Below are 19664 nucleotides of genomic sequence, written 5' to 3'. Positions count from 1 at the left end.
ATGGTGTGCTGTAATGGATGAGATGATGAATAGAGATGTTATTTGAAATAAGTAATAGTGAGCTGAAAATGGCAATAGCACCTGGATAGCAAAAGAGATGTGTCAAGGCACGATGTGTTAAGTTACTGTCAGTGTGCCCTTTGGTCAAAGCACCCAAAACCCTGCTGGTTGCATAACAACATTGTTGTCGTTTTAGTTTTGTTACCGTTTTTCCAATTATATCTCAGATTTTAGTCAAAAATGAAAGGATATGTTTTGGAAATTTCAGCATTTGAAACCGGACAGGAGGGTTAAGTTGAATTGTGCTGCATTTATGTGTGTTCCAGATGTGTAAAAAACAAGGACCGTCGCATTGTAGAGGTCAAAAAAATATCTCGCTAATGACATTTCATTCACATTTCAAAATGAAGGAAAACGGCAAAATGTTTCACATTTATAAAGTATTAAAGTTCTTAATCACACTGAATTGAATCCAATCTAAAAATGGCTTGGTTATTTTTGACCCATGATGGGTAAATATTGGACAAAACACTTGCTGGGTTAAAAATGACCCAATGTTGGGTTGTTGTTATGCAACCATTGGGTATAATCCAGCAGTTGGGTTAAAACAACCCAGAATTAGGTGATTTTTAACCCAGCTGTGCGTTTTGTCCAATATTTACGCATCATGGGTCAAAAATAACCCAGCCGTTTTGAGAATGTAGTCTTTTCCTTGCAGTGCGAGAAACAAAATCACAAATTACCCACACATTAAATAAAAACATGTTTTATAAAATGACTATATGATGATATGCTGTGATAGCCGAGACATTCAGAATATGTATACACTGATTCTTTTTGGTTGATTCATGACCATGTTTATAGCAAAACAAAGTTTATTATCTCATATTGTCAATTACAGGCCAATATATATATATATATGCGCAAGTACTTGGTATTCAAGATTGGTACACTGTAAAAAAGCAGCATATTTGCCAAATCAACACATGATTTTTTATTACTTTAACTTAAAATATTAAGTTAAACAATTTCAACATGTTTTTTGTTTAAGTTAGGTCAACTTATCACAGTCAACACTTAAAGGTGCAGTGTGTAAATTGTAGCGCCATCTAGTGGTGAGATTGCGAATTGCAACCAACGACTTAGTCCACTGCTCACCTCTCGCTTTTGAAACGCATAGAGAAGCTACGGTAGCCACCACTGGACAAACATGTCATCTGAGACAACTTAGTAAAAAAAATGTCCATTAAGGGCTTCTGTAGAAAATGGCGGCACAAAATGGCGACTTCCATGTAAGGGGACCCTCCATGTATGTAGATAAAAACAACTTATTCTAAGGTAATAAACACATTAGGGTTCATTATGAAAGGTCTTTATACACCCCTGATAATATAGTTTTGTATATTATTTTGCATTTCTGTCAAGAGATCCTTCTAAAAATTACACACTGCACCTTTAAAACAGTAGATTGAATTGATTTGCAAAACCAAGTTGTTTTAACTATATACTGCATTTTGACAGTGTATTCAAACGTAATGGAAGACTTAATCCAGCAGCAAATAAATAAAACATCCACGATACACTATCTAGTGTAGGTTGACATGAAATGTAAATGCTATAGAAATGTTATGGAGTTGAACACAGCTGGATATCAATTTACTCATGTGTAAGATATGTAAATAATGAATGAGTTATGCAATATGTTGTATAATAAATACACTAGGACACCATGGCATGTTTTGGTGATGCTGTCATGAGCGCTTTGTGCTGGTTATACCCTGGATTACATTTCAGCAAAGAATAGGTAGCACGTCCAGCTTTATCAGAACAACTCACAATAAAAAAACTTTCAGCAAGCACCCGGCGAGCAACTGCTCGGTGAGAAAAATAAATGTAGATCCAGTGGGGCTTCTAGTCAAACAAAAGTCGCTTTAACATGCTTTACTGTAAACATCATTATGAAACCATATGCTTCTCCCCATATAAAAAAGATCTTATAAAATATCCAATGTTGATTAAATCAGCAAAAAATACTATCATGTATTACACAATAAATAATAATCCTCATTTAAATTTCCTGTAGAAAGAGTCTGCTGTAAAACAAAACGATGCCAGCAAAGGAAATTATGGCACAGCTTGTTTTCCAAAAAGAAAAAGCAACTCAAGTTCATCTTTTAGATTGTGATATGGAAGGAGTCATGTATCCAACTGTCCTTGGATGTCCCGTTTTTGGGTGATGTGTCATTTCCGTCCGGTGTTTCGGCTGGTGTCATGGCGGATTCTGTATAATATTCCTCATCTTCGTCAAAATAGCCGTTTTCCATCCCATACGGCCCGTCAGTGCCGGACACGGCAGACAGGTCCTGGCAGCTGCCCTTGTACTCCTGGATGGACTCATGGAGAGACCAGAGCTGACAGAGCAGAGACATGTCCTGCTGACGCAGACCCACCTGCACAAAACAAAAACACTTTACACTCATTCTTAGAATAAGATAAGAACTAATGGGCAACAAAGTGCATACAAGTGAATGGACACAAAATGTTAAGGGTATGCATTCCTGTAGCTTACATAGTTAGTATTTAGCACTGCAGTTTTTATACCTTGTAATGTACTATTGCTTTGGATAAAAGCGTCTGCAACATGCACAAATGTAATGTAATTTAAGGCAACTCATACAATGTTACGCCTTTTGTGATTATATTTGTAACCTTTCATTCCATATGTTCCTTGTGCTGACATTGTAAGGATTTTTAGCTTAGTCCTTGTGACTACTTGTACATTCCAGAAAAATGTAATACACAAAAACAGCTTTTTTTCAGCATCACAGATGCATTCTGATCATTGAAATTGAACATTAAGCGCATTCCCAGCTTTACAGTTTATCTGTTTTGAGCATCACATTTTTCAGTGTCCAAATATCTTTACAATCCATTAACGGTTCTGAACGTTTAAATACAATATTTATGAGAGTCTATTCTAATGGGGCGTACACACCAAACACGAATTTAACAATATGCGCAAGTAGATTACATACAAAGTCATTGCAAAACAACCGAATAGATGCAAATTTGCTAAGGGGAAATGCGAATGATGCAAATAGGGTTGCGCGATTGCAGCGAACATGTGCTATTCGCCTCAAATGCGATTTCCACGCAATTGAATATATTCAACTCAAGCGGAAAATTCACATGATCTCAAGTTAAATCCCGCGAGAATGTTCCAACCCATTTTTAAGAATCAAACGATCGTGACATTATATGACCATCCCAACTATTAATACTGAACACTCTTGACATTTTAGGCTTTTCCACTATTTGAATCAAACACTCGTGACATCGTGAGTGTTTTTAGGATTTTTTATTTTTGAGATTCAAATCTAATATATTTATCAGCTTACAAGTGCTTCTTCTATTCAAATTTAACACTAGAGCAATTATTCAAGTGTTTAGACTTCTTGAATTGAATATCATGAGTGTTTTGAATCGAACATATTTGGCAGTTTACAAGTGTTAACACCATTCGATTCAAACACAGTGTTCAGACTACTCGAATTGAACACTTGTGGCATCATATGAATGCTCTTAAGATTTAACATTTTTGACATGACGAGTTTGGTTCCAAAACGCAATAAATCCATTTTGACAAATTTCGGTAAAAACGTGTTTTCTATACAAAGAAAGTGACAAGATGAAAACCACTATTTTTTGTTACAAACATTCACATAGCACTTTAGGTTATAAAAACATAAAAAATTCAAATCTATAATTTGATTTTCAAAGATTTATTATAAAAACGAATTATTTTTCCACAAAATGCAATAAATTCATGACAGCTTTTTTCAAAATCTATTCAATCAATGTATAAATGTGCATTCATCTTTGCCATGTTATATTCATTTAGTTGAACGGTGGTATACACCGATTAAAAAAATAAACATTAATGGCATTAATCAAAACACTTACTTTGTCATATTAAGAACACTGTCATTGCTGCGATTAAACTTGGGACGTCGTTGCTTAGCATTTTTCACAGCGATCAGCTGTAAAATGTTTTGGTCCTTCTCGATTTTCGTTGACTGAGTAAAATTATGGAAAGTTATTCATAAGATCCCCTGGGGTCAATGTGTTAGCATGAGAAGCTTGATGCTGTCGGGAGAACAAGCACCCGTCTGCCGAGTGCCTCTCGCGTACATTTCTTTCCCGTCACTGAAAACCATCACAGGTTTATCAATGCAATTAAAGTATTATTTTGTTTACGAAGTACAAAGTAGATGAGGAAAACTAGGACTCTGTGTACTCAGCGCGCCGCCATTGTTTGTTTACATTGCGTGGAATGGTGTGCTGTAATTTGTGGAGCGGATTTATTGTGTTCTGTAGAAAAGGAGGAGTGGCGTTTATTGCATTTTGGGAAAAAAGGGATAAAAGATGACAATAGCACGGCGGATATTAGATTTTGCAAAAAATTAAGAATTTACTTTTAAATACTGACCTGATATAATACTGGTTTGGCAGTAACTCATTTTTTTAAAAAAATGGCGTTTATTGCGTTTTGGAACCAAACTCTTCATATTCAAATTGAACATATTTGGCAGTTTACAAGTGTTACTATTTGAATCGAACACTTAAGATTGTTTAGAGTCTAGACTACTTGAATTGAACACTTGTGTACTATAAGCATTAGCGTTTTTAAGATCCAGGTTAAATAGAAAATACAACTGTTCTTACTAGTCGAATAAAACACTCGGACTACTTGAATTGAACACTCATGGCATAATTTATGAGCATTTTAAAAATTTAAATAGAAAATGACTTTGATTCGGATGTAACATTTGGCAGCTTATAAGTGTTATTCCTAGTCAAATCAAACACTCAGGGCAATATACGAGAGTTCAGACCATTCAAATCGAACACTTCTGGCTAGGGCTGTCGATTAATCGTGCAAATGCACATTTTCTCAATGAATTAATTTTAACAAATTACGGTGAAATACCGGCACATACAAAAGCCAGAGGGCGCTCTAGTGCAGAAACTCTGTGTCACAGAAGTACCACCATTACCAGAAAAAGTCTACATGAATATATTGCTGTTCTATAAATTGTTTTAGGTTTTTCCATGATAATAAAGAATATTTAAAATCATTTTTCTTAACGAGTGTTGCTTTTTTAAATGCACGTTATAATTGACTCAAACTCATAGTGGTTTTAGATTAAAAACTTCCTACTGACTAAAACCGTAGTACATGTACAAGCTGTGCATAAAATAAAGAAAATAAATCGCAGCCTTGTGATTCAGAATCGATTTCAGACAGATATTTTTAATGGGAAACACAATTCATCTTCACAGCTGTACTTCTGGCATCATATGAGTATTCTTAGGATTAAACACAATATTTTTGAGATTCAAATTCAAAGACATTTGGCAGTATTGAAGTGTATACTGTTCAAATCAAACGCTAGTGGTGGCATTATACTAGTATTCTGACTAATCGAACTGAACACTCTCGCGGCTCGCCATATAAGTATTCTTAAAGGAATAGTCCATTTTCTTAAACAAAAAATCCAGATAATTTACTCACCTCCATGTCATCCAAAAAATTGATGTCAGTCGAGAAGAATTTTTTTTTTTTTTTTGGAAAACATTGCAGGATTTTTCTCATTTTAATGGACTTTAATAGAGCCCAACACTTACTTAACTCAACACTTAATTTTTTTCAGTGGAGTTTCAAAGAACTCTAAACGATCCCAAATTAAGCATAAGGGTCTTATCCAGTGAAACGATTGTCATTTTTGACAAGAAAAATAAAAAAATATGCACTTTTAACTCACAACTTCTCGTCTAGGTCCGGTCGTGATGCGCCAGCGTGACCCCACGCAATACGTCATGAGGTCAAGAGGTCACAGAGGACGAACGCAAAACCTTGCCCCAGTGTTTACAAGTGTTGAGAAAGAGGACCGTTCCGACGTTTTTGTATGTCAACTGATACTAATTAATGTCTTTGTGTCAGTTTATTGTTTAAAATGGTCCGCAAATGTGCGTTTCATATATGTAACACGTGACCTCCCTACGTCACTACGCATTTACGTTAGATCACGCTGGCGTATCACAGGATCGGACCTAGACGAGAAGTTGTGGTTTAAAAGTGCATATTTTTATTTTTCTGGTCAAAAATGACAATCATTTTGCTAGACAAGACCCTTATGCCTCGTTTGGGATCGTTTATAGTCCGTTTAAACTCAGTTGAAAAAACCTGTTAAGTGTTGAGTTAAGTATTAAATTTTGGGCTCTATTAAAGTCCATTAAAATGAGAAAAATCCTGCAATGTTTTCCTCAAAAAACATAATTTCTTCTCGACTGAACAAAGAAAGACATCAACATTTTGGATGACATGGTGGTGAGTAAATTATTTGGATTTTTCTTTTAAGAAAATTGACTATTCCTTTAAGAGTTCAGATTATTCAAATTTAACAGTTCTGGCATCATACAAGTATTTTTAGGATTAAACATAATATTTTTGAGATTCAAATCAAAGATATTTGGCAGTTCTTAAGTGTATACTGTTCAAACCGAACACTCGCGGCATTATACGAGTATTCTGACTAATCGAATTGAACACTTACGACAAGTATTCTTAAGAGTTCAGATTATGAAAATTAAATACTTCTGGCATCACATGAGTATTCTTAGGATATAAAAACATTATTTTTGAGATTTGTCAGTGTTCTACCTTGTCGAATCAATCACTCGTGGCATTATTATGTTTAGATATTCGAATCGAACACTCACGTCATACTCATATCATCGAGTGTACTTAAGAACTAAACAGAACATTTTTTAAATTCAAATCAAACATATTTGGCAACATATATCTTAAATATCAGGTATAAAGTGTGTTCAAAACATTTTGGGAATCACATTCCTAAGTTTAGGGTTAGGTTGACATTATGATGCGCGCTCTATATTGTTTAGAGACACGCCGTCTAGATACTCGAGGGACTAAGCTTGAAGATAAAGCCGCTGACATATGAAACAAACGCCCGCATTTATGACAACAGCTGTTGCTTTACTACATCTACTCTTACCATCTCTTTCCTGAGCAGAGCCAGGGCTGCATCCAGGTTTGCCGGTTTATTCGCCAGCAGATTGTCGGCGTTGTTTCGTCCTCGGCTCAGGTCGTCTTGGATCATGGTCTTCTTCACGTACATCCTCTCCATCTCTCTCCACGAGCCGCCGCTGGAGTTGAGCAGCCCGCTCAGGCTCTTGGGCAACGGCGGCAGACCCTCGATACAGGCCAGCATACCGCCCGCTGCTCCATTCCCAACCTTACCATTCATACTAACATTAACCAGTAACACGCTATATTAACAGACGAGACTATTAAAAACAGCATGTGCTGATTTTCTTAAAGACTGTTACACGAAAACGTCGACAAATCCATATAGCAGCTACCGCTCCTAACGACACCTATAATCTGTGGGGCTGGAACTCGCACTTCCTGTCCATTTAAAGCGATCCGGCGCAGAATGGGCGTGGCCACACGTGACGGACAGGGGGTCAATGAATATTCATGAGCATTAAATTCAGAATTAATCTTTTCGTCTGATTAAAGCCCAGATATTGTGAAATAACCTACATTTTTTTTGTTTACTTGACGTTGTTTAGAAATGTTTACTGACCCATTTCACGTTATCGTTATTTAAAGAAAGAATTTGTGCTATATTGTGCAATCTCTTCCCAAAAACAATGTTGCAATCTATTGGCTGTACAAATGTTCAAAATTCTTGCCCTTTAAAAAATAAACAATTTTATCTCACTCCAAATATGTTTTAAATTATCGCAAAAATGCTATTTTGGTTTTGAAAAGCTGGTAAAATCCAGATCACAGTTGTCTAATAGCACCTCTGAAGAGCACATGGTCAGGAAATGGTCAGATGAATTGACTCAGAGTGAGGTCAGGGCCGGATTCCCGGGAAGGAACAAAGGTGTCAGTAACAGGCAGATGGTGACCATGATCGGCCGTGGATCCGCCCATCTGAAACAACACACGTCCAGCTGAAGCTGGACACAAAGCATTCAGACATGAGGCTATTGTAAAGACAACATGTGCAGGAAGACACACACACACACACACACACACACACACACACACACACACACACACACACACACACACACACACACACACACACACACACACACACAGCTCAACGCTTCTCTATCAATCATAAACAGATACATCTGGGTCATCCAATCTGTACCATATATTGTCCCTCATTTTCATATAGTATATGTATATATGTATAACATTATTTTTATGATGACTTTAACTTTTAATGGGTTTATAAACACATTGTTTATGTCGCATCAACAAAAAAATCCAGTAACATCATATTCTAAATAAAATGGTATGGTAATGATAAATGTTTACAAACTCGCTTAAAGCATTTGCTACACTGTATGAAAAACTTTTTGCACTTAAATTTTTAAGTTTAATCAACTTTACAATTTACAAGTCATTTTAACTGTATTGACTAGGGATGAGTTGCTGTAACTTACATTATAAAATTAAGTTGACAACTAAAGCAAATTCAACTTAGATTTAATAAGTTACAACAACTCATCAATTGCCGAGATAGTTGATATGACTTGTAAAACCTAGTTGATTAAACGTAAAAATGTATGTAAGTGTATAAAGATTTTACAGTGTAAATGCCTAAACGTAAACTTAAGACGCGAATAGACGCAAACTCGCGTGGGCCGATGCGAACGACATAAACTGGGTGGCACGACTGCTGTAAAAATACGCGCTACTCGCCTTAAACGGCTTACTGTGGGTTCACACCAGATGCAAGTGCAACAATTTGCGTGAGTAGATTACATACAAAGTCAATGCAAAAACACGATCAGACGCGTCCTCGCGTGGGGCGATGCGAATGACGCAATATGGGTGCGCGTTTGCCGTGAAAACACGCACTATTCGAGTCAGACGCGTCTTCGCCCAAGTTGAAAATATTCAACTCGAGCGAAAAATTTGCATGACACAAAGTTAAATCCCTCGAGTAATCTAGAGCGAGCAACACGATTGCATGCTTCGCGTTTGGTGTAAACCCACAGTTAGACTTTGCGCAAGTAGAAAATATTCAACTTGAGCGAAAAATTCTAGGTTAAATCCTATGAGTAATCTAGAGGCAGGTATGTGATGCTTCGCGTTTGGTGTGTACGAAGCATAAAACAAGTGCTTTCAGCTAAATAATCTATAAAGAGTTACTTTCTTCGAAAGCATTAAGTTCAACATTGAATTTCTTTAACATCTCACAAAAATATTTACAAAATATTAGGGTTTAATATTTAACATTATTAAGCATTTAAGAAAGATTTTGTATAGGATAAAAAATATGTTTAGAAGAGATTCAAACCAATAAAAAAATGTTTTTTAAACAGTAAAACAACATTTATTTAAGTTAACAAAGACATCACTTAAACAAGAATAGGGCACAATTTTGTGTTTTAACAGGTTTAAACACCAAACGTTTGTATAACAAAAACAACACAAACATTTATAACCACTTTAAATCTGGAATCCTCCTGGAATCCTTGTATATTAAACAAGTAAAGTTTACAAAAAGCCAACTTTACAACAATTTGAGTCTGGCCCTAAACTGGCCAACAATAAATGTGCAAGTTATATGCAACTAAGAAATCGCACCGTTTGCATTCAATATATTTGGTGCATGTTAAAATTGTGTATATAAAACAACACTGATGTCTGGAAAACGTCAGACACTCAATCACAGTGCCTTGCTATTTTTACAATAGTACAGATAATTGACTGTTTGTGTTTAGCTGTATAAATGAATCAAGGCAATAGTCGCACATGAGTCTCACATCAACACCATGACCACGTCATCGGCATTGTTTTGTGTTGAAAGGTAGACTGAAACACAAACAATAAAACAAAAGAGCACAACACTTCATGTATTACATCAACAGCTTACAGCTGCCTGCACACCCATTGAATTTTCGAGTTTGGGAGAGGTTCAACTTTTATTGCGCGTATGTCTCTAAGGCACGAAGAAGCTGGCATAAGCCCCGCCCCCAAGTGTGACAGAACGGCAGAGCTGTCACACCAAGATGAGAACAACCTTGCAAACCCTGATTCTGCAGAAAACTAAATCCCATAGTGAATAGCTAGCGCATGCAAAATTCAGTACTGCTGAATCAACACGAACTGTGGGCACAAGGACAGTGACAACTCAACTAACTGTCAATCAAACCAGAGCTGACCACGCCCAACATTCCTCCCATAATACGAATACTTAAATGAGGTAGAATGAGTCAACAAAATCTCAAAAACTTTCTTGATTCGTATTAACATAACAAAATCGGTTTGTGCATTGGGATTTACTAACATGGAAGTAAAATGTCAAGACAACGTGAGAAATTTTAATGTTCAATATTTTGCACTTTGAACTAGGAACACACTAGGAACATCCTGTTTTTCAGTATTCATGTAAGACAGGAGTCTAAATGTTCATTAATTTTGGACTCTAGTATTTTGCTGTGGCACACAGGGCAGTGGACGGTAATTTGGACTGGAGAATTATTCGCTTGACGATCTCTTTCAGGCACGGAAATGCCTCCGATATCCTCTCTGCGCTTCACTGTGGATGTGGCCGGTTCGCTGACCGTCCTCTGGAAGTAATCAAAAATGTGTGCCGAGTTTTGCTCTTCCCGTGATCTTTTCCTGGCTCCTGAATTGGATGTCCCTGATGTCTGGGGGCTGCCAATGTTTTTAGGATTTGGAAAATTAGAGTCAGGCTTTTGAATGCCTCCAAAGTGCTTGGAATCGAAGCCTGAAGTCGTGGCCTGTGACTTTTGGGGACTTCCAGTTTTCCCGAATCCTGAGCTTGTAGTATTCGACCCTGATCTTTGGTTACTTCCGAAGTACTTAGACATGTAACCTGTGCTTGTTTCAGACTTCGTAGGGCTTCCCAAAGTTTTTGAATTTGAGAATTTGGTTTTAGCATCATCAGCATTCCCAAAATTTTTGGAGACATAGGGCTCAGTTGAGCTAGTTACGGTGGATGAATGACGGTTATTGATTTGGCTAGTGGTACCGGCACCAGATGTAGCCGGTCCATTAGATTTAGCAGGATTTGTTGTTGAGGTATCTGTGGTAAATTTGGAAGAAGCTACACTGCTGGTGGCTTTTTCTGGAGATTTGAGGAGCTTGGACTGAAAGAGATCTTGTACCGTCCTCTGTTTGGCATTCAAACTGCCGTTGGCTTTGGAAATTCTCACAGGCGAGCCATTGATGTTAACAAAGGCACTGGTGTTGCTAACTGATTTTTTGCGAAGAACATTTGATGCACCTGAGCTGAATCTTTTGTCAGAGTTTGTCCCATTGGACCATGGTCTAGTTGGGGATAGCGAGTCATTACTAGAAGGTGAAACGAAAGGATGCACCTTAGTGGGACTTAAGTGAGTCTGGCTTGGCTGTTTGTCTGTGGAATTCTGTGTGCTTCCTCCGAGAACAAAACCTCTCCCAGTAAATGGAATAAGATTTCTGATGTCTTTTGAGCCAGAATCTGTAACACAATGAAAAGAATTAATCAAATACCAAATGAATTGGAGGACACCGGCCCTTCAAGACCGAAGTTGCCCATCCCATTCTAGATTAAATATTTTAATCGATGGACAGCCCTAATGTTCATGCAAAGGACCAGTATAGGACCAGAATAGAAATAAAATCATCAAACTCAGTCTACAAAAACCATCCATGTGGAGGAATGGAAACCAATAACTATTCACATGTACAGATACACACAATATAATAATGTGGGAATATCTAATGGATCACCTGTAGTGCTACTGGGAGGCTTTGACTTCTTGGAATTTTCACTGGTAGGATTCTTGTCTTTCTTTCCATCCGCTTTTCCAGATTTCCCATAGTTCTCTGGCTCCTTAATTTTGGTGTATGTTCCACCACAGGTCCTCTGATGCTCGGCCCACCAGGGGTCTCTGGCCGAGGGAGGTCTGTTCATAGCACGCTTCACGTATCCGAAGAACGGTCGGCGATTCTGACAGGGCCCGTTACAGCGCCACCAGTGCTGCCTGTACACGTCAACCTCATCATGAAACGAGTGATATATCTGCAAAGAGCCATATATTACAGCACAGTAATGACAATATACAGTTTATATTAAAACAACTTTTGTTCCAAGATTGGTAAAATCTTTAAATCCAACATGTGTTGCTACACATAAATGTAATATTAAGAGCTGAGACGGTTGTCATGACCATTGCGGTGGTAAAGTGCGACCTGCGCTAGTGTGCACGTCACAAACTATGAAAAATATAAAGTACAATCTCGCCCAGCCAGATGTCTTCAAGATTGTGTGAATGCAAACAGCCAGCAGAGCAGACTCAAGAGTTAATGCACTATTTGCAAGGGAAGGCAACTGATGTCAGTGATTCCCTGCTGGCTGCTCTTGGTTAAGGTTGCTGAAAAAGTATCGATCTGCGCTACCACTACACCATCAGAACACGTTTTTAGCGCAGCTTGAAACATAACCCCAATAAGGTTCCTCACTTGAACCAGGTTTTGTTTCACGGATGGAAATGCTGCAATAAACAATCATATAGGCACTGATTCGAAAAACGCTTTTGAAATTCGAGTGCCTCTCTGATTTGTGGATCTCATGAGTTGCAATATCTACAATGCTTTGATGAAAAAGCTTCACGTTTTGCGTCTAAAACCACGTTTTTCCAAGTGCCTTGGGACTACAGAGCACCTGCCGTTGCTACCAGGGTTCTTCCAGCGAACAACAACTTCTATCCTCTTCTTTGTGTTGGTTCTGGACTTGATTGCTAAAGATGCGCCTGTCGTTTTAAAGAATAGTGCAACAGCGAGTGTGAAAACTATAAACCCTTCGTTTGTTTTCTAAGGCTCGCACCCACCGGCGGAAAAAAATTGCTGCATATGAACACACGTTTGTTAAGAAACAAATATGCAATGTGACGTGTAATGTAACTGTAATCCTGCACTTATTGGAATATTTTCTCCAGCGTCTCAAGTTTGATTATGATCTGCGATTATGGAAACCACTCTCATGCATTTTCTATAAAAAAAACTAGCGCTGACGAACAATATCAGCTTCAGCAATAATAATGAGGAGCTCCGTAATCTCTGCTTGAATCCCATTTGCAGATATTTAATTGTTGTGACGTTAAATCTGCATTTAAAACCCACAAAGGGATAAACTATGTCCACGAAACCAAAACCTGAGTTCTCTCTACGACACACATCTTAAGGCATCGTTTTTGCATTTGTTCACACAGGGCACATTTCAGGACTGATCCTGGCAATATTACTAGATACCCATCCCAGAATCTATGCTGGGCTCAATCCTGGGACGTGTTGGCATTTAGGCACACTACAGCAATTTTCTGGTATCAACTCTCTGTTAGGCTTGCCGTGATAGTCGGTTAAACGGTGATTACCGGTGCTTCAGCCTCTCACCGGTTAGATCACTTGCCCACTGCGACACTTTCTTTCACCGTCGTTTTGATATTTTCATGTAATTAAATCATTTAGTTTCGTTAGAGAGAGCAAACACACTAACAACTGAATGTGTCTGCTGCCTGAATTCAGCGGAGCTGAACGCGTGTCACGTCACAGAGCAGCCGGTGTCAGATTTCATTTATTTCTGTCAGTGTGCGAGGCGAGCTGACCGACCAGGCAATGGCAGAAGCCGTGTGCTTACTCGTTTTTGTTATAAATATACATATATGATTATGGCTGGGCGAAAAAATAATCGATTTTTCAATTAATCGTTTTTTTAAACGTAGTCGATTAAAGATTTTTTCTTTCATATTTACTTCCGCAAACATTGAACGTAAGATTAACTTTAATCTAATTACTAGTCTTCTTCACTAGATGTCAACCTCTTTTTTGCCTTGTGCAATGTTACCAAGGAGTGAGAGGTGAGCCTGTCATTCATTCATTCAGTGCTTAAAATAGTGTTTCAGTTGCTTCATCGACGTTAATGCCACCTTCACATAAAAAGTCAGAGGTATGGAAGCATTTTAGATTTCGCAAGCAAGAGACACAACGTTAGTGTTGTGGCTTTTAATTTTTTTTATTAATTACCCACTTGTAAACTGCTGTTCACTGTTCTTTTTTTATTAATATAGTATTTGTATTAAATCTATATTCATTGAGTTGAATCGAGAATCGAGTATAAAAACATATCCGAGAACCGGAATCGAATCGATCTGGAAAATCTGAATCGATACCCAGCCCTATATATGATGTTTAATATAAGCGAGATTTTTTGTTGTTGTGTTTTTCATCAAGAAAAATAATAAACCCATCATTCAAGCAGCGCTTTATGGAGAAGAAACCGGTTGCTCTGTTTGGGACTGGCGGGTTCTGTGAGAATTACCTGCGCACATTGACTCAATCAATTAATTAAACCAGCTGTTGCACTCGCATTGCACGCAAATTCATATGCGATTTAACGCAGCGTACGCAAGCACTGCATTTAAACAGTTGCGTAATTCAAAAGTGAAATGTGCACGTCTGCATGAGCATTTATAAGCCCCTCCCACCCGGTGAACTGGTGGGAAAATTCTGTCACCGCGGCAACCCTACTCTCTGTGTGAAAGGAGTTTGAAATTCTTTCATACTGGGACTGAAAATATCAGCATTTTATTTGAATAACCAGTACTCAGGATTGAGTTTACAGGGGAAATGTCTTACAGTGATGTTGGTCCCACTTGCTTGATTTATTCTGTTCATGTGCTTGCAGAATTCTGGTCCATGGCCGTCTCGATCTCTGTTGTTTTGAGTGACAAACAGAAGGGCATGGATCATCTCATGAAGAAGAGTCTGTGGACAGAAACAGTGTTAATTAAAATCTACCTTTAGAAATGTATAAAAATAGGATGAAATCTTATTAGTTATTTTTACAATGTTTACGAAATGTTATATCATAGCTTTCAGTAACAAAAACTGCTTTCCACATTTAAGTAGGGCTGCATTAACAACTAATCACAACTATTCGTTTGGAGAATAAAAGTTGCATGTGGTTCGTAATTTCAAAATATGTGTTCGGCGTGTCGAGTGATCCTATGTGGATCACGTGTTTTCTCAAAATAAGTGCCTGCTGCAGATGCGTCTAAAGGGTTTATCACAAAAGAGACGCTCGCGTTTGCCAGATACTCATATAATCTGATGTGTAATCAGAGTTTACTGTTAAGGGAGTGGCTTGCGTGTATTTTGTGAACGTGACTGTCTCTTTTATCATAAACGGTTTTGACGCATGGGCAGCAGGCACTTATTTTGACAGAACACGTGATGCACATGGTTCACATGACGTAACAAACACATATTTTTGAAAACACATGCAACACACAGGACACTCCGATCACTTATTATGTTGGCTTTGAAAAAGCCAACATATTGTTATTGCTTTTAAACTTATTATTATTATTATGTTGGCTTTGAAAAAGCCAACATATTGTTATTGCTATTAAACTTATTATGTTGGCTTGACAAAGCCAACATACTGATATTGTATTTAACCTCTTAAACCCTAAGGACCCAGTCCCGGGGACAAAATTTCGTATTTTGACTCAAATAAAATATTCTTTTAATCTTTAATGGTCCATCATGGACCCCAGTAACACATATGAGATACTGTTTGAAAGCTTAGACTCTCTACTTTCTCCAGATATGCATCACTTTGAGAAATCTTTTACTGTAAGAAAGTTATTTACACTTAATTTACACTATCACCCCCCCCATAATTTTGTATATGATTTAATATTCACATATTTCATATTTTTCAAGTATGACAAACATGGGCAAGTCTTATATCAAATGAAAGCTCTCACTCTCAGGAATAAGGCTACAGCGTTATTTTTGTTCTATTATTAACACATATCCAACAATAGTTGAATGAATAATGATGTAAAAAATCGTCTTTTGTAAACATATGGGAAAATTGAGTGTGGACTGCCTCAGATAGCACATATAGCCACAAATGATACACCATCTTTTCTCTTAGGTCCTACTCTAAAAAATGAGTCCATTCACAGCATTTTCTTAGGTTGTGTGCATGAATAATCCCTTGCTATTTATTATATGTCCAAAACAAAAAATTAATATTTATATGAAAAATGTATTTTCGGACACTTCAGTAAAATGAAAATAACTTTTGAATGCGACATGCTAAAGAGTTCATTCTTTTTTTGGGTGTTTACTGTCTGCTGCTGGTAACAACCAGAACTGTCTGCAGTCTGCTAGAGCACACAGAACCAGAGTTATACACTATCAGAGGCAGTATTTACAACATAAAAAAAGAAAATTTGGTGTTTCATCATATGGAAAACAACATAAATAACACTATTTGTCACAAACAGCAGCTTTTTATGTAACTTCAAAGGGTTTTCTTTAAAATGATATAAAGAAATTGCATTTATTCCACTGTATGTGGTTATGGGAGCACTTTAAATGTTTTTAGGCAAAAATTGTATACAAAAAGGGTATTATTCCTCCCATCAGTTGGAGTAAAATAACTTTTGCATAGATTATGATAGAGAAAAAAATCTTTTTTCCTCTGTAAGCTGGCAATTCCTGGAATCAAACAAAACTGTCTGCAGGGAGCTGAGGCACTCAGGGCCAGAGTTATACACTTTTAAATAAAAACTTTAGAAAAAAAACATCAAAAAGCGCCTATTTATTTTTGTGTTTATTAGAGGACTGACATCACATACAACCATGTTTAGCACTTACAACAGGGTTTTATGTAATTTCAAAGGGTTTCCTGTAAAATGATACCAAACATTTGTATGTAAACCTCTGCATGTGGGTATGGGAAGCTTTTGAAATTGGGTAGGCCAAATCCAGGCGAAAATCCCCAAAATAGCTTCAGGGTGGAAGAAGTTAAAGTGCAACTTTAAGGTTACATTTTTTTGTGAGATAAATATATAACCTTGTATGAAAGTACCATATGAAAATTAAATGCGAAAGCAAAAAACATTTACAAAACTCTAAGCTCATAAATTTAGTAAAAAAGCTGAAATTTTCTAAGACCGCTCTCAAAATCCCTGTTTTTTTCAACAACGCGTCATATTACGTAGTCAGAGGCGCTCGTCTGACATGCTCTACATTGGCAGTGCTGCGGTTGTATTCAGCAAAAGCAGTTGCAAATTGATGTGATTCTCCGTAGTTTCAATTTAGCATCGTCATGGTTAATAATTGTGTTAGTGGAGGTTTTTCAAACTCCAGCCTGTCAGGACAATGAGTCCACAGGTTTCTTTTGAAGAATAAAGACCGCGCTATCTTCCGTGTCTGGGTGTGTTTAGCGCAGCACGAGGAAAGAGACGAGAGACGCGACTTCAGTTCACCATGTGCTTCAGAAAAACGCGGTGGTGTATAGCGTTCACGTTAGATCGGAGGATTATCATCCCGGCAATATGATGGAGTTAAACATTGGATGCCGAAGCAAGAACCACGTGAGGCCTGTGTTTTTGCCGCCGCGAGAAAACATGAATCGATCACGGTCCGTCTGAGATGCAGCTCGAAGATAACGTGAACTATGCACAGTAAGTCTTGTTTTTTAAACATTTGCTACTACCAAATCATTTAACATAATGATTTCATTCAAGTTTCTTATAAATATGGAAATCAACTAACTGATAAGCTTAGATTGCAAATAGTATAACCATCAAATCGAGTTACATCTTATTTACTTTGTTTGCATAGCTAATTCGTAATTCGTTTTTTGTCATGTGGTGTGTTCATGTATGTACCTAAAAAGTGACATGCTGTTATACAATTATATAAAGGTGAATCTGTTTTAATTCTAGTTGTCCAGCTACAGATGAAGATGCTTACTATGATGAATCATCCTCTGTTGTCATGGACGAACCTGGCGATGTGTTATGGAGGAGGAAAAAACAAAAAAGACTCATCTGATGAGAAACCACTGCAAGAATCTCATCCTGTTCACACAAGTAAGACTTATTCATGTCTGTCAAAGTCAAAAGTAATGTTTTTCTTTTTATTCAGGGCTGTTGGCAACTTCATTGTTTGCTAAAGCCAGCTGATGTCTGTTGTACCATAACCTGTATTTTTTGTTTTATATGCTATGGTATAGTACTTTTCTGCTTTTTATATACATCTCTTAGGTCTGTGCAGCATGCATGTATCAGCATTTTTGGTGACCAGTGACTTCTCTTCTGAGGGACGTGAATTCCAAATGTGTGTTTGTTGTGACGTGTGTGAACCATGTGCATCATGCCTCTTGTCACAATACGTGCCTGCTGCACACGCATTGAAGGGGTTTATGATGAGGGAAGCACTCATGTTCACAAGACACTAACTTGACACTAAACTGTAATTACACAGGAGATTAAGTGAGTGTCAGGCAAACGTGAGCATATCATTTGTCGTGGACCCTTTACATGCGTGTGCAGCAGATTTTGACATCACGTGTGATGCACATAAGTTTACTTGACGCACTGAACACATATTTTGAAATGACGAGCCACACACATGACGAGCTCAATGCATGTGACCAGCTTCGCAACGTGCGCCCTCGAAAAAGAAGTTACCGGCCGACACTGACCCAGATCATCAAGATGTTAAAGCTGTTTGGGCTTCAGAGCATCTTGTCAGCACCTTCTTCCACCATGTACACAATTTCTACCATCGTGAAGGCGTGGCAGAATTAGAGATTTGCAGTAAGCGGTTGTTTTTGTTAAAAGGTTGTAAATGTTTGAACAATAGCATTGTATATCACTTTCAAAAAATAATATAAAGCTGACTCATCACCAAAACCATCAAAACCACTTTGACTATACATTTTTTTTATCAGAACTGTATTACTTTGGTGTACACTGTTAACAGGGACAAATAAATGTAATCTATTTAAATATTCTGTTCTGGAATACTCCAGGTCACCACAGGCTCTACGAGAATGCAGCACTGTCCTGTCTTCCACTACACCTGCTCCCCTCTCCAGATCCATCCAGAGGATCAACAAGGCTGAAGCTGTTGGGATCTATTAATCACATCATTCACAATTTAACACACTTCAACACACTATTATAATACCCGCACATATGATGGGAAAGATACTGAAAAATTGTTAAATGTTTTTAAATGGGTCAGATTGTATATCTTTTTTTCGGTGCTACATAAATAAAACTAAATCGAATTATCTGATCTAAACTTCATAAACCAGTTTTTATACGGTAAGACAATTTGTGATTATTGTTTATTGATTGTCACAAAATGGGGGTATTCAAACCATTTATAAAGTCCTCCTTCCTCTGGAACCTGTTCTTGAATGGCTGACACATGCAGGTAAGGTAATCCTTAGACGCCCAGCGGATAACTTGCCTATGCTGTATTTAGTGGTATTGTCTGGAGATGGGAAAACTATTAATATTGTTAATTTGAATATTGACTAGTGCCAGCAAAAATTGTGACTTAGTCATGACCTATAGGCAACTTGTAATTAAAACAAATTCATTAAGATTTTTTAAAAACAAATTTATTAAGATTGTTTTAACATTCAAATCTTTAGTTTACTGTTCATTTATACATGGATATTAAATAAATTAGTAATAAATAATCTCTGCCATAAACATAC

General features: G+C 37.4%; 2 protein-coding genes and 1 long non-coding RNA gene across 3 annotated transcripts in view; 1 reads left to right on the top strand and 2 right to left on the bottom strand.

The window, feature by feature from the left end:
- Positions 1-6: 6 nt before the first annotated feature.
- Positions 7-7496, bottom strand: fam89a (family with sequence similarity 89 member A). The gene is made up of 2 exons (XM_073855653.1): positions 7080-7496; positions 7-2450 (listed from the first exon to the last, which is right to left on the bottom strand). Exons 1-2 carry the CDS (start codon positions 7329-7331, stop codon positions 2175-2177), a joined length of 528 nt encoding a protein of 175 aa, XP_073711754.1. The 5' UTR covers positions 7332-7496; the 3' UTR covers positions 7-2174.
- Positions 7497-9426: 1930 nt separating this feature from the next.
- The window catches only part of sprtn (SprT-like N-terminal domain), a 45226-nt gene continuing 34988 nt past the window's right edge, over positions 9427-19664 (bottom strand). The window contains exons 3-5 of the mRNA XM_073855652.1: positions 14762-14890; positions 11858-12149; positions 9427-11585 (exon numbers count right to left, since the gene is read on the bottom strand). Of these exons, the coding sequence (XP_073711753.1) occupies positions 10504-11585; positions 11858-12149; positions 14762-14890 (1503 nt within the window). The 3' untranslated portion in view covers positions 9427-10503. The remainder of the gene's footprint in view (positions 11586-11857; positions 12150-14761; positions 14891-19664) is intronic.
- Positions 16651-19223, top strand: LOC141350487 (uncharacterized). Its single transcript, XR_012358552.1, has 4 exons — positions 16651-17610; positions 17875-18021; positions 18196-18750; positions 18966-19223. It is a non-coding gene; the product is annotated as an uncharacterized lncRNA (long non-coding RNA).

The sequence above is a fragment of the Misgurnus anguillicaudatus genome, chromosome 18 (genome assembly GCF_027580225.2).
Source record: "Misgurnus anguillicaudatus chromosome 18, ASM2758022v2, whole genome shotgun sequence".
In the NCBI taxonomy this organism is placed as follows: Eukaryota; Metazoa; Chordata; class Actinopteri; order Cypriniformes; family Cobitidae; genus Misgurnus; species Misgurnus anguillicaudatus.
The sequence above is the reverse complement of the archived record's forward strand: the minus strand, read 5'-3'. Positions and strand labels throughout refer to the sequence as shown.

What these genes read in the sequence shown, in the direction of transcription:
- fam89a (XM_073855653.1), bottom strand. Translation starts at nt 7,331, where the DNA reads ATGAATGGTAAGGTTGGGAATGGAGCAGCGGGCGGTATGCTGGCCTGT. An exon ending in CTCTGCTCAGGAAAGAGATG is followed by an intron (nt 2,451 to 7,079) that starts GTAAGAGTAGAT and finishes TGTTTTGTGCAG; the next exon opens with GTGGGTCTGCGTCAGCAGGA.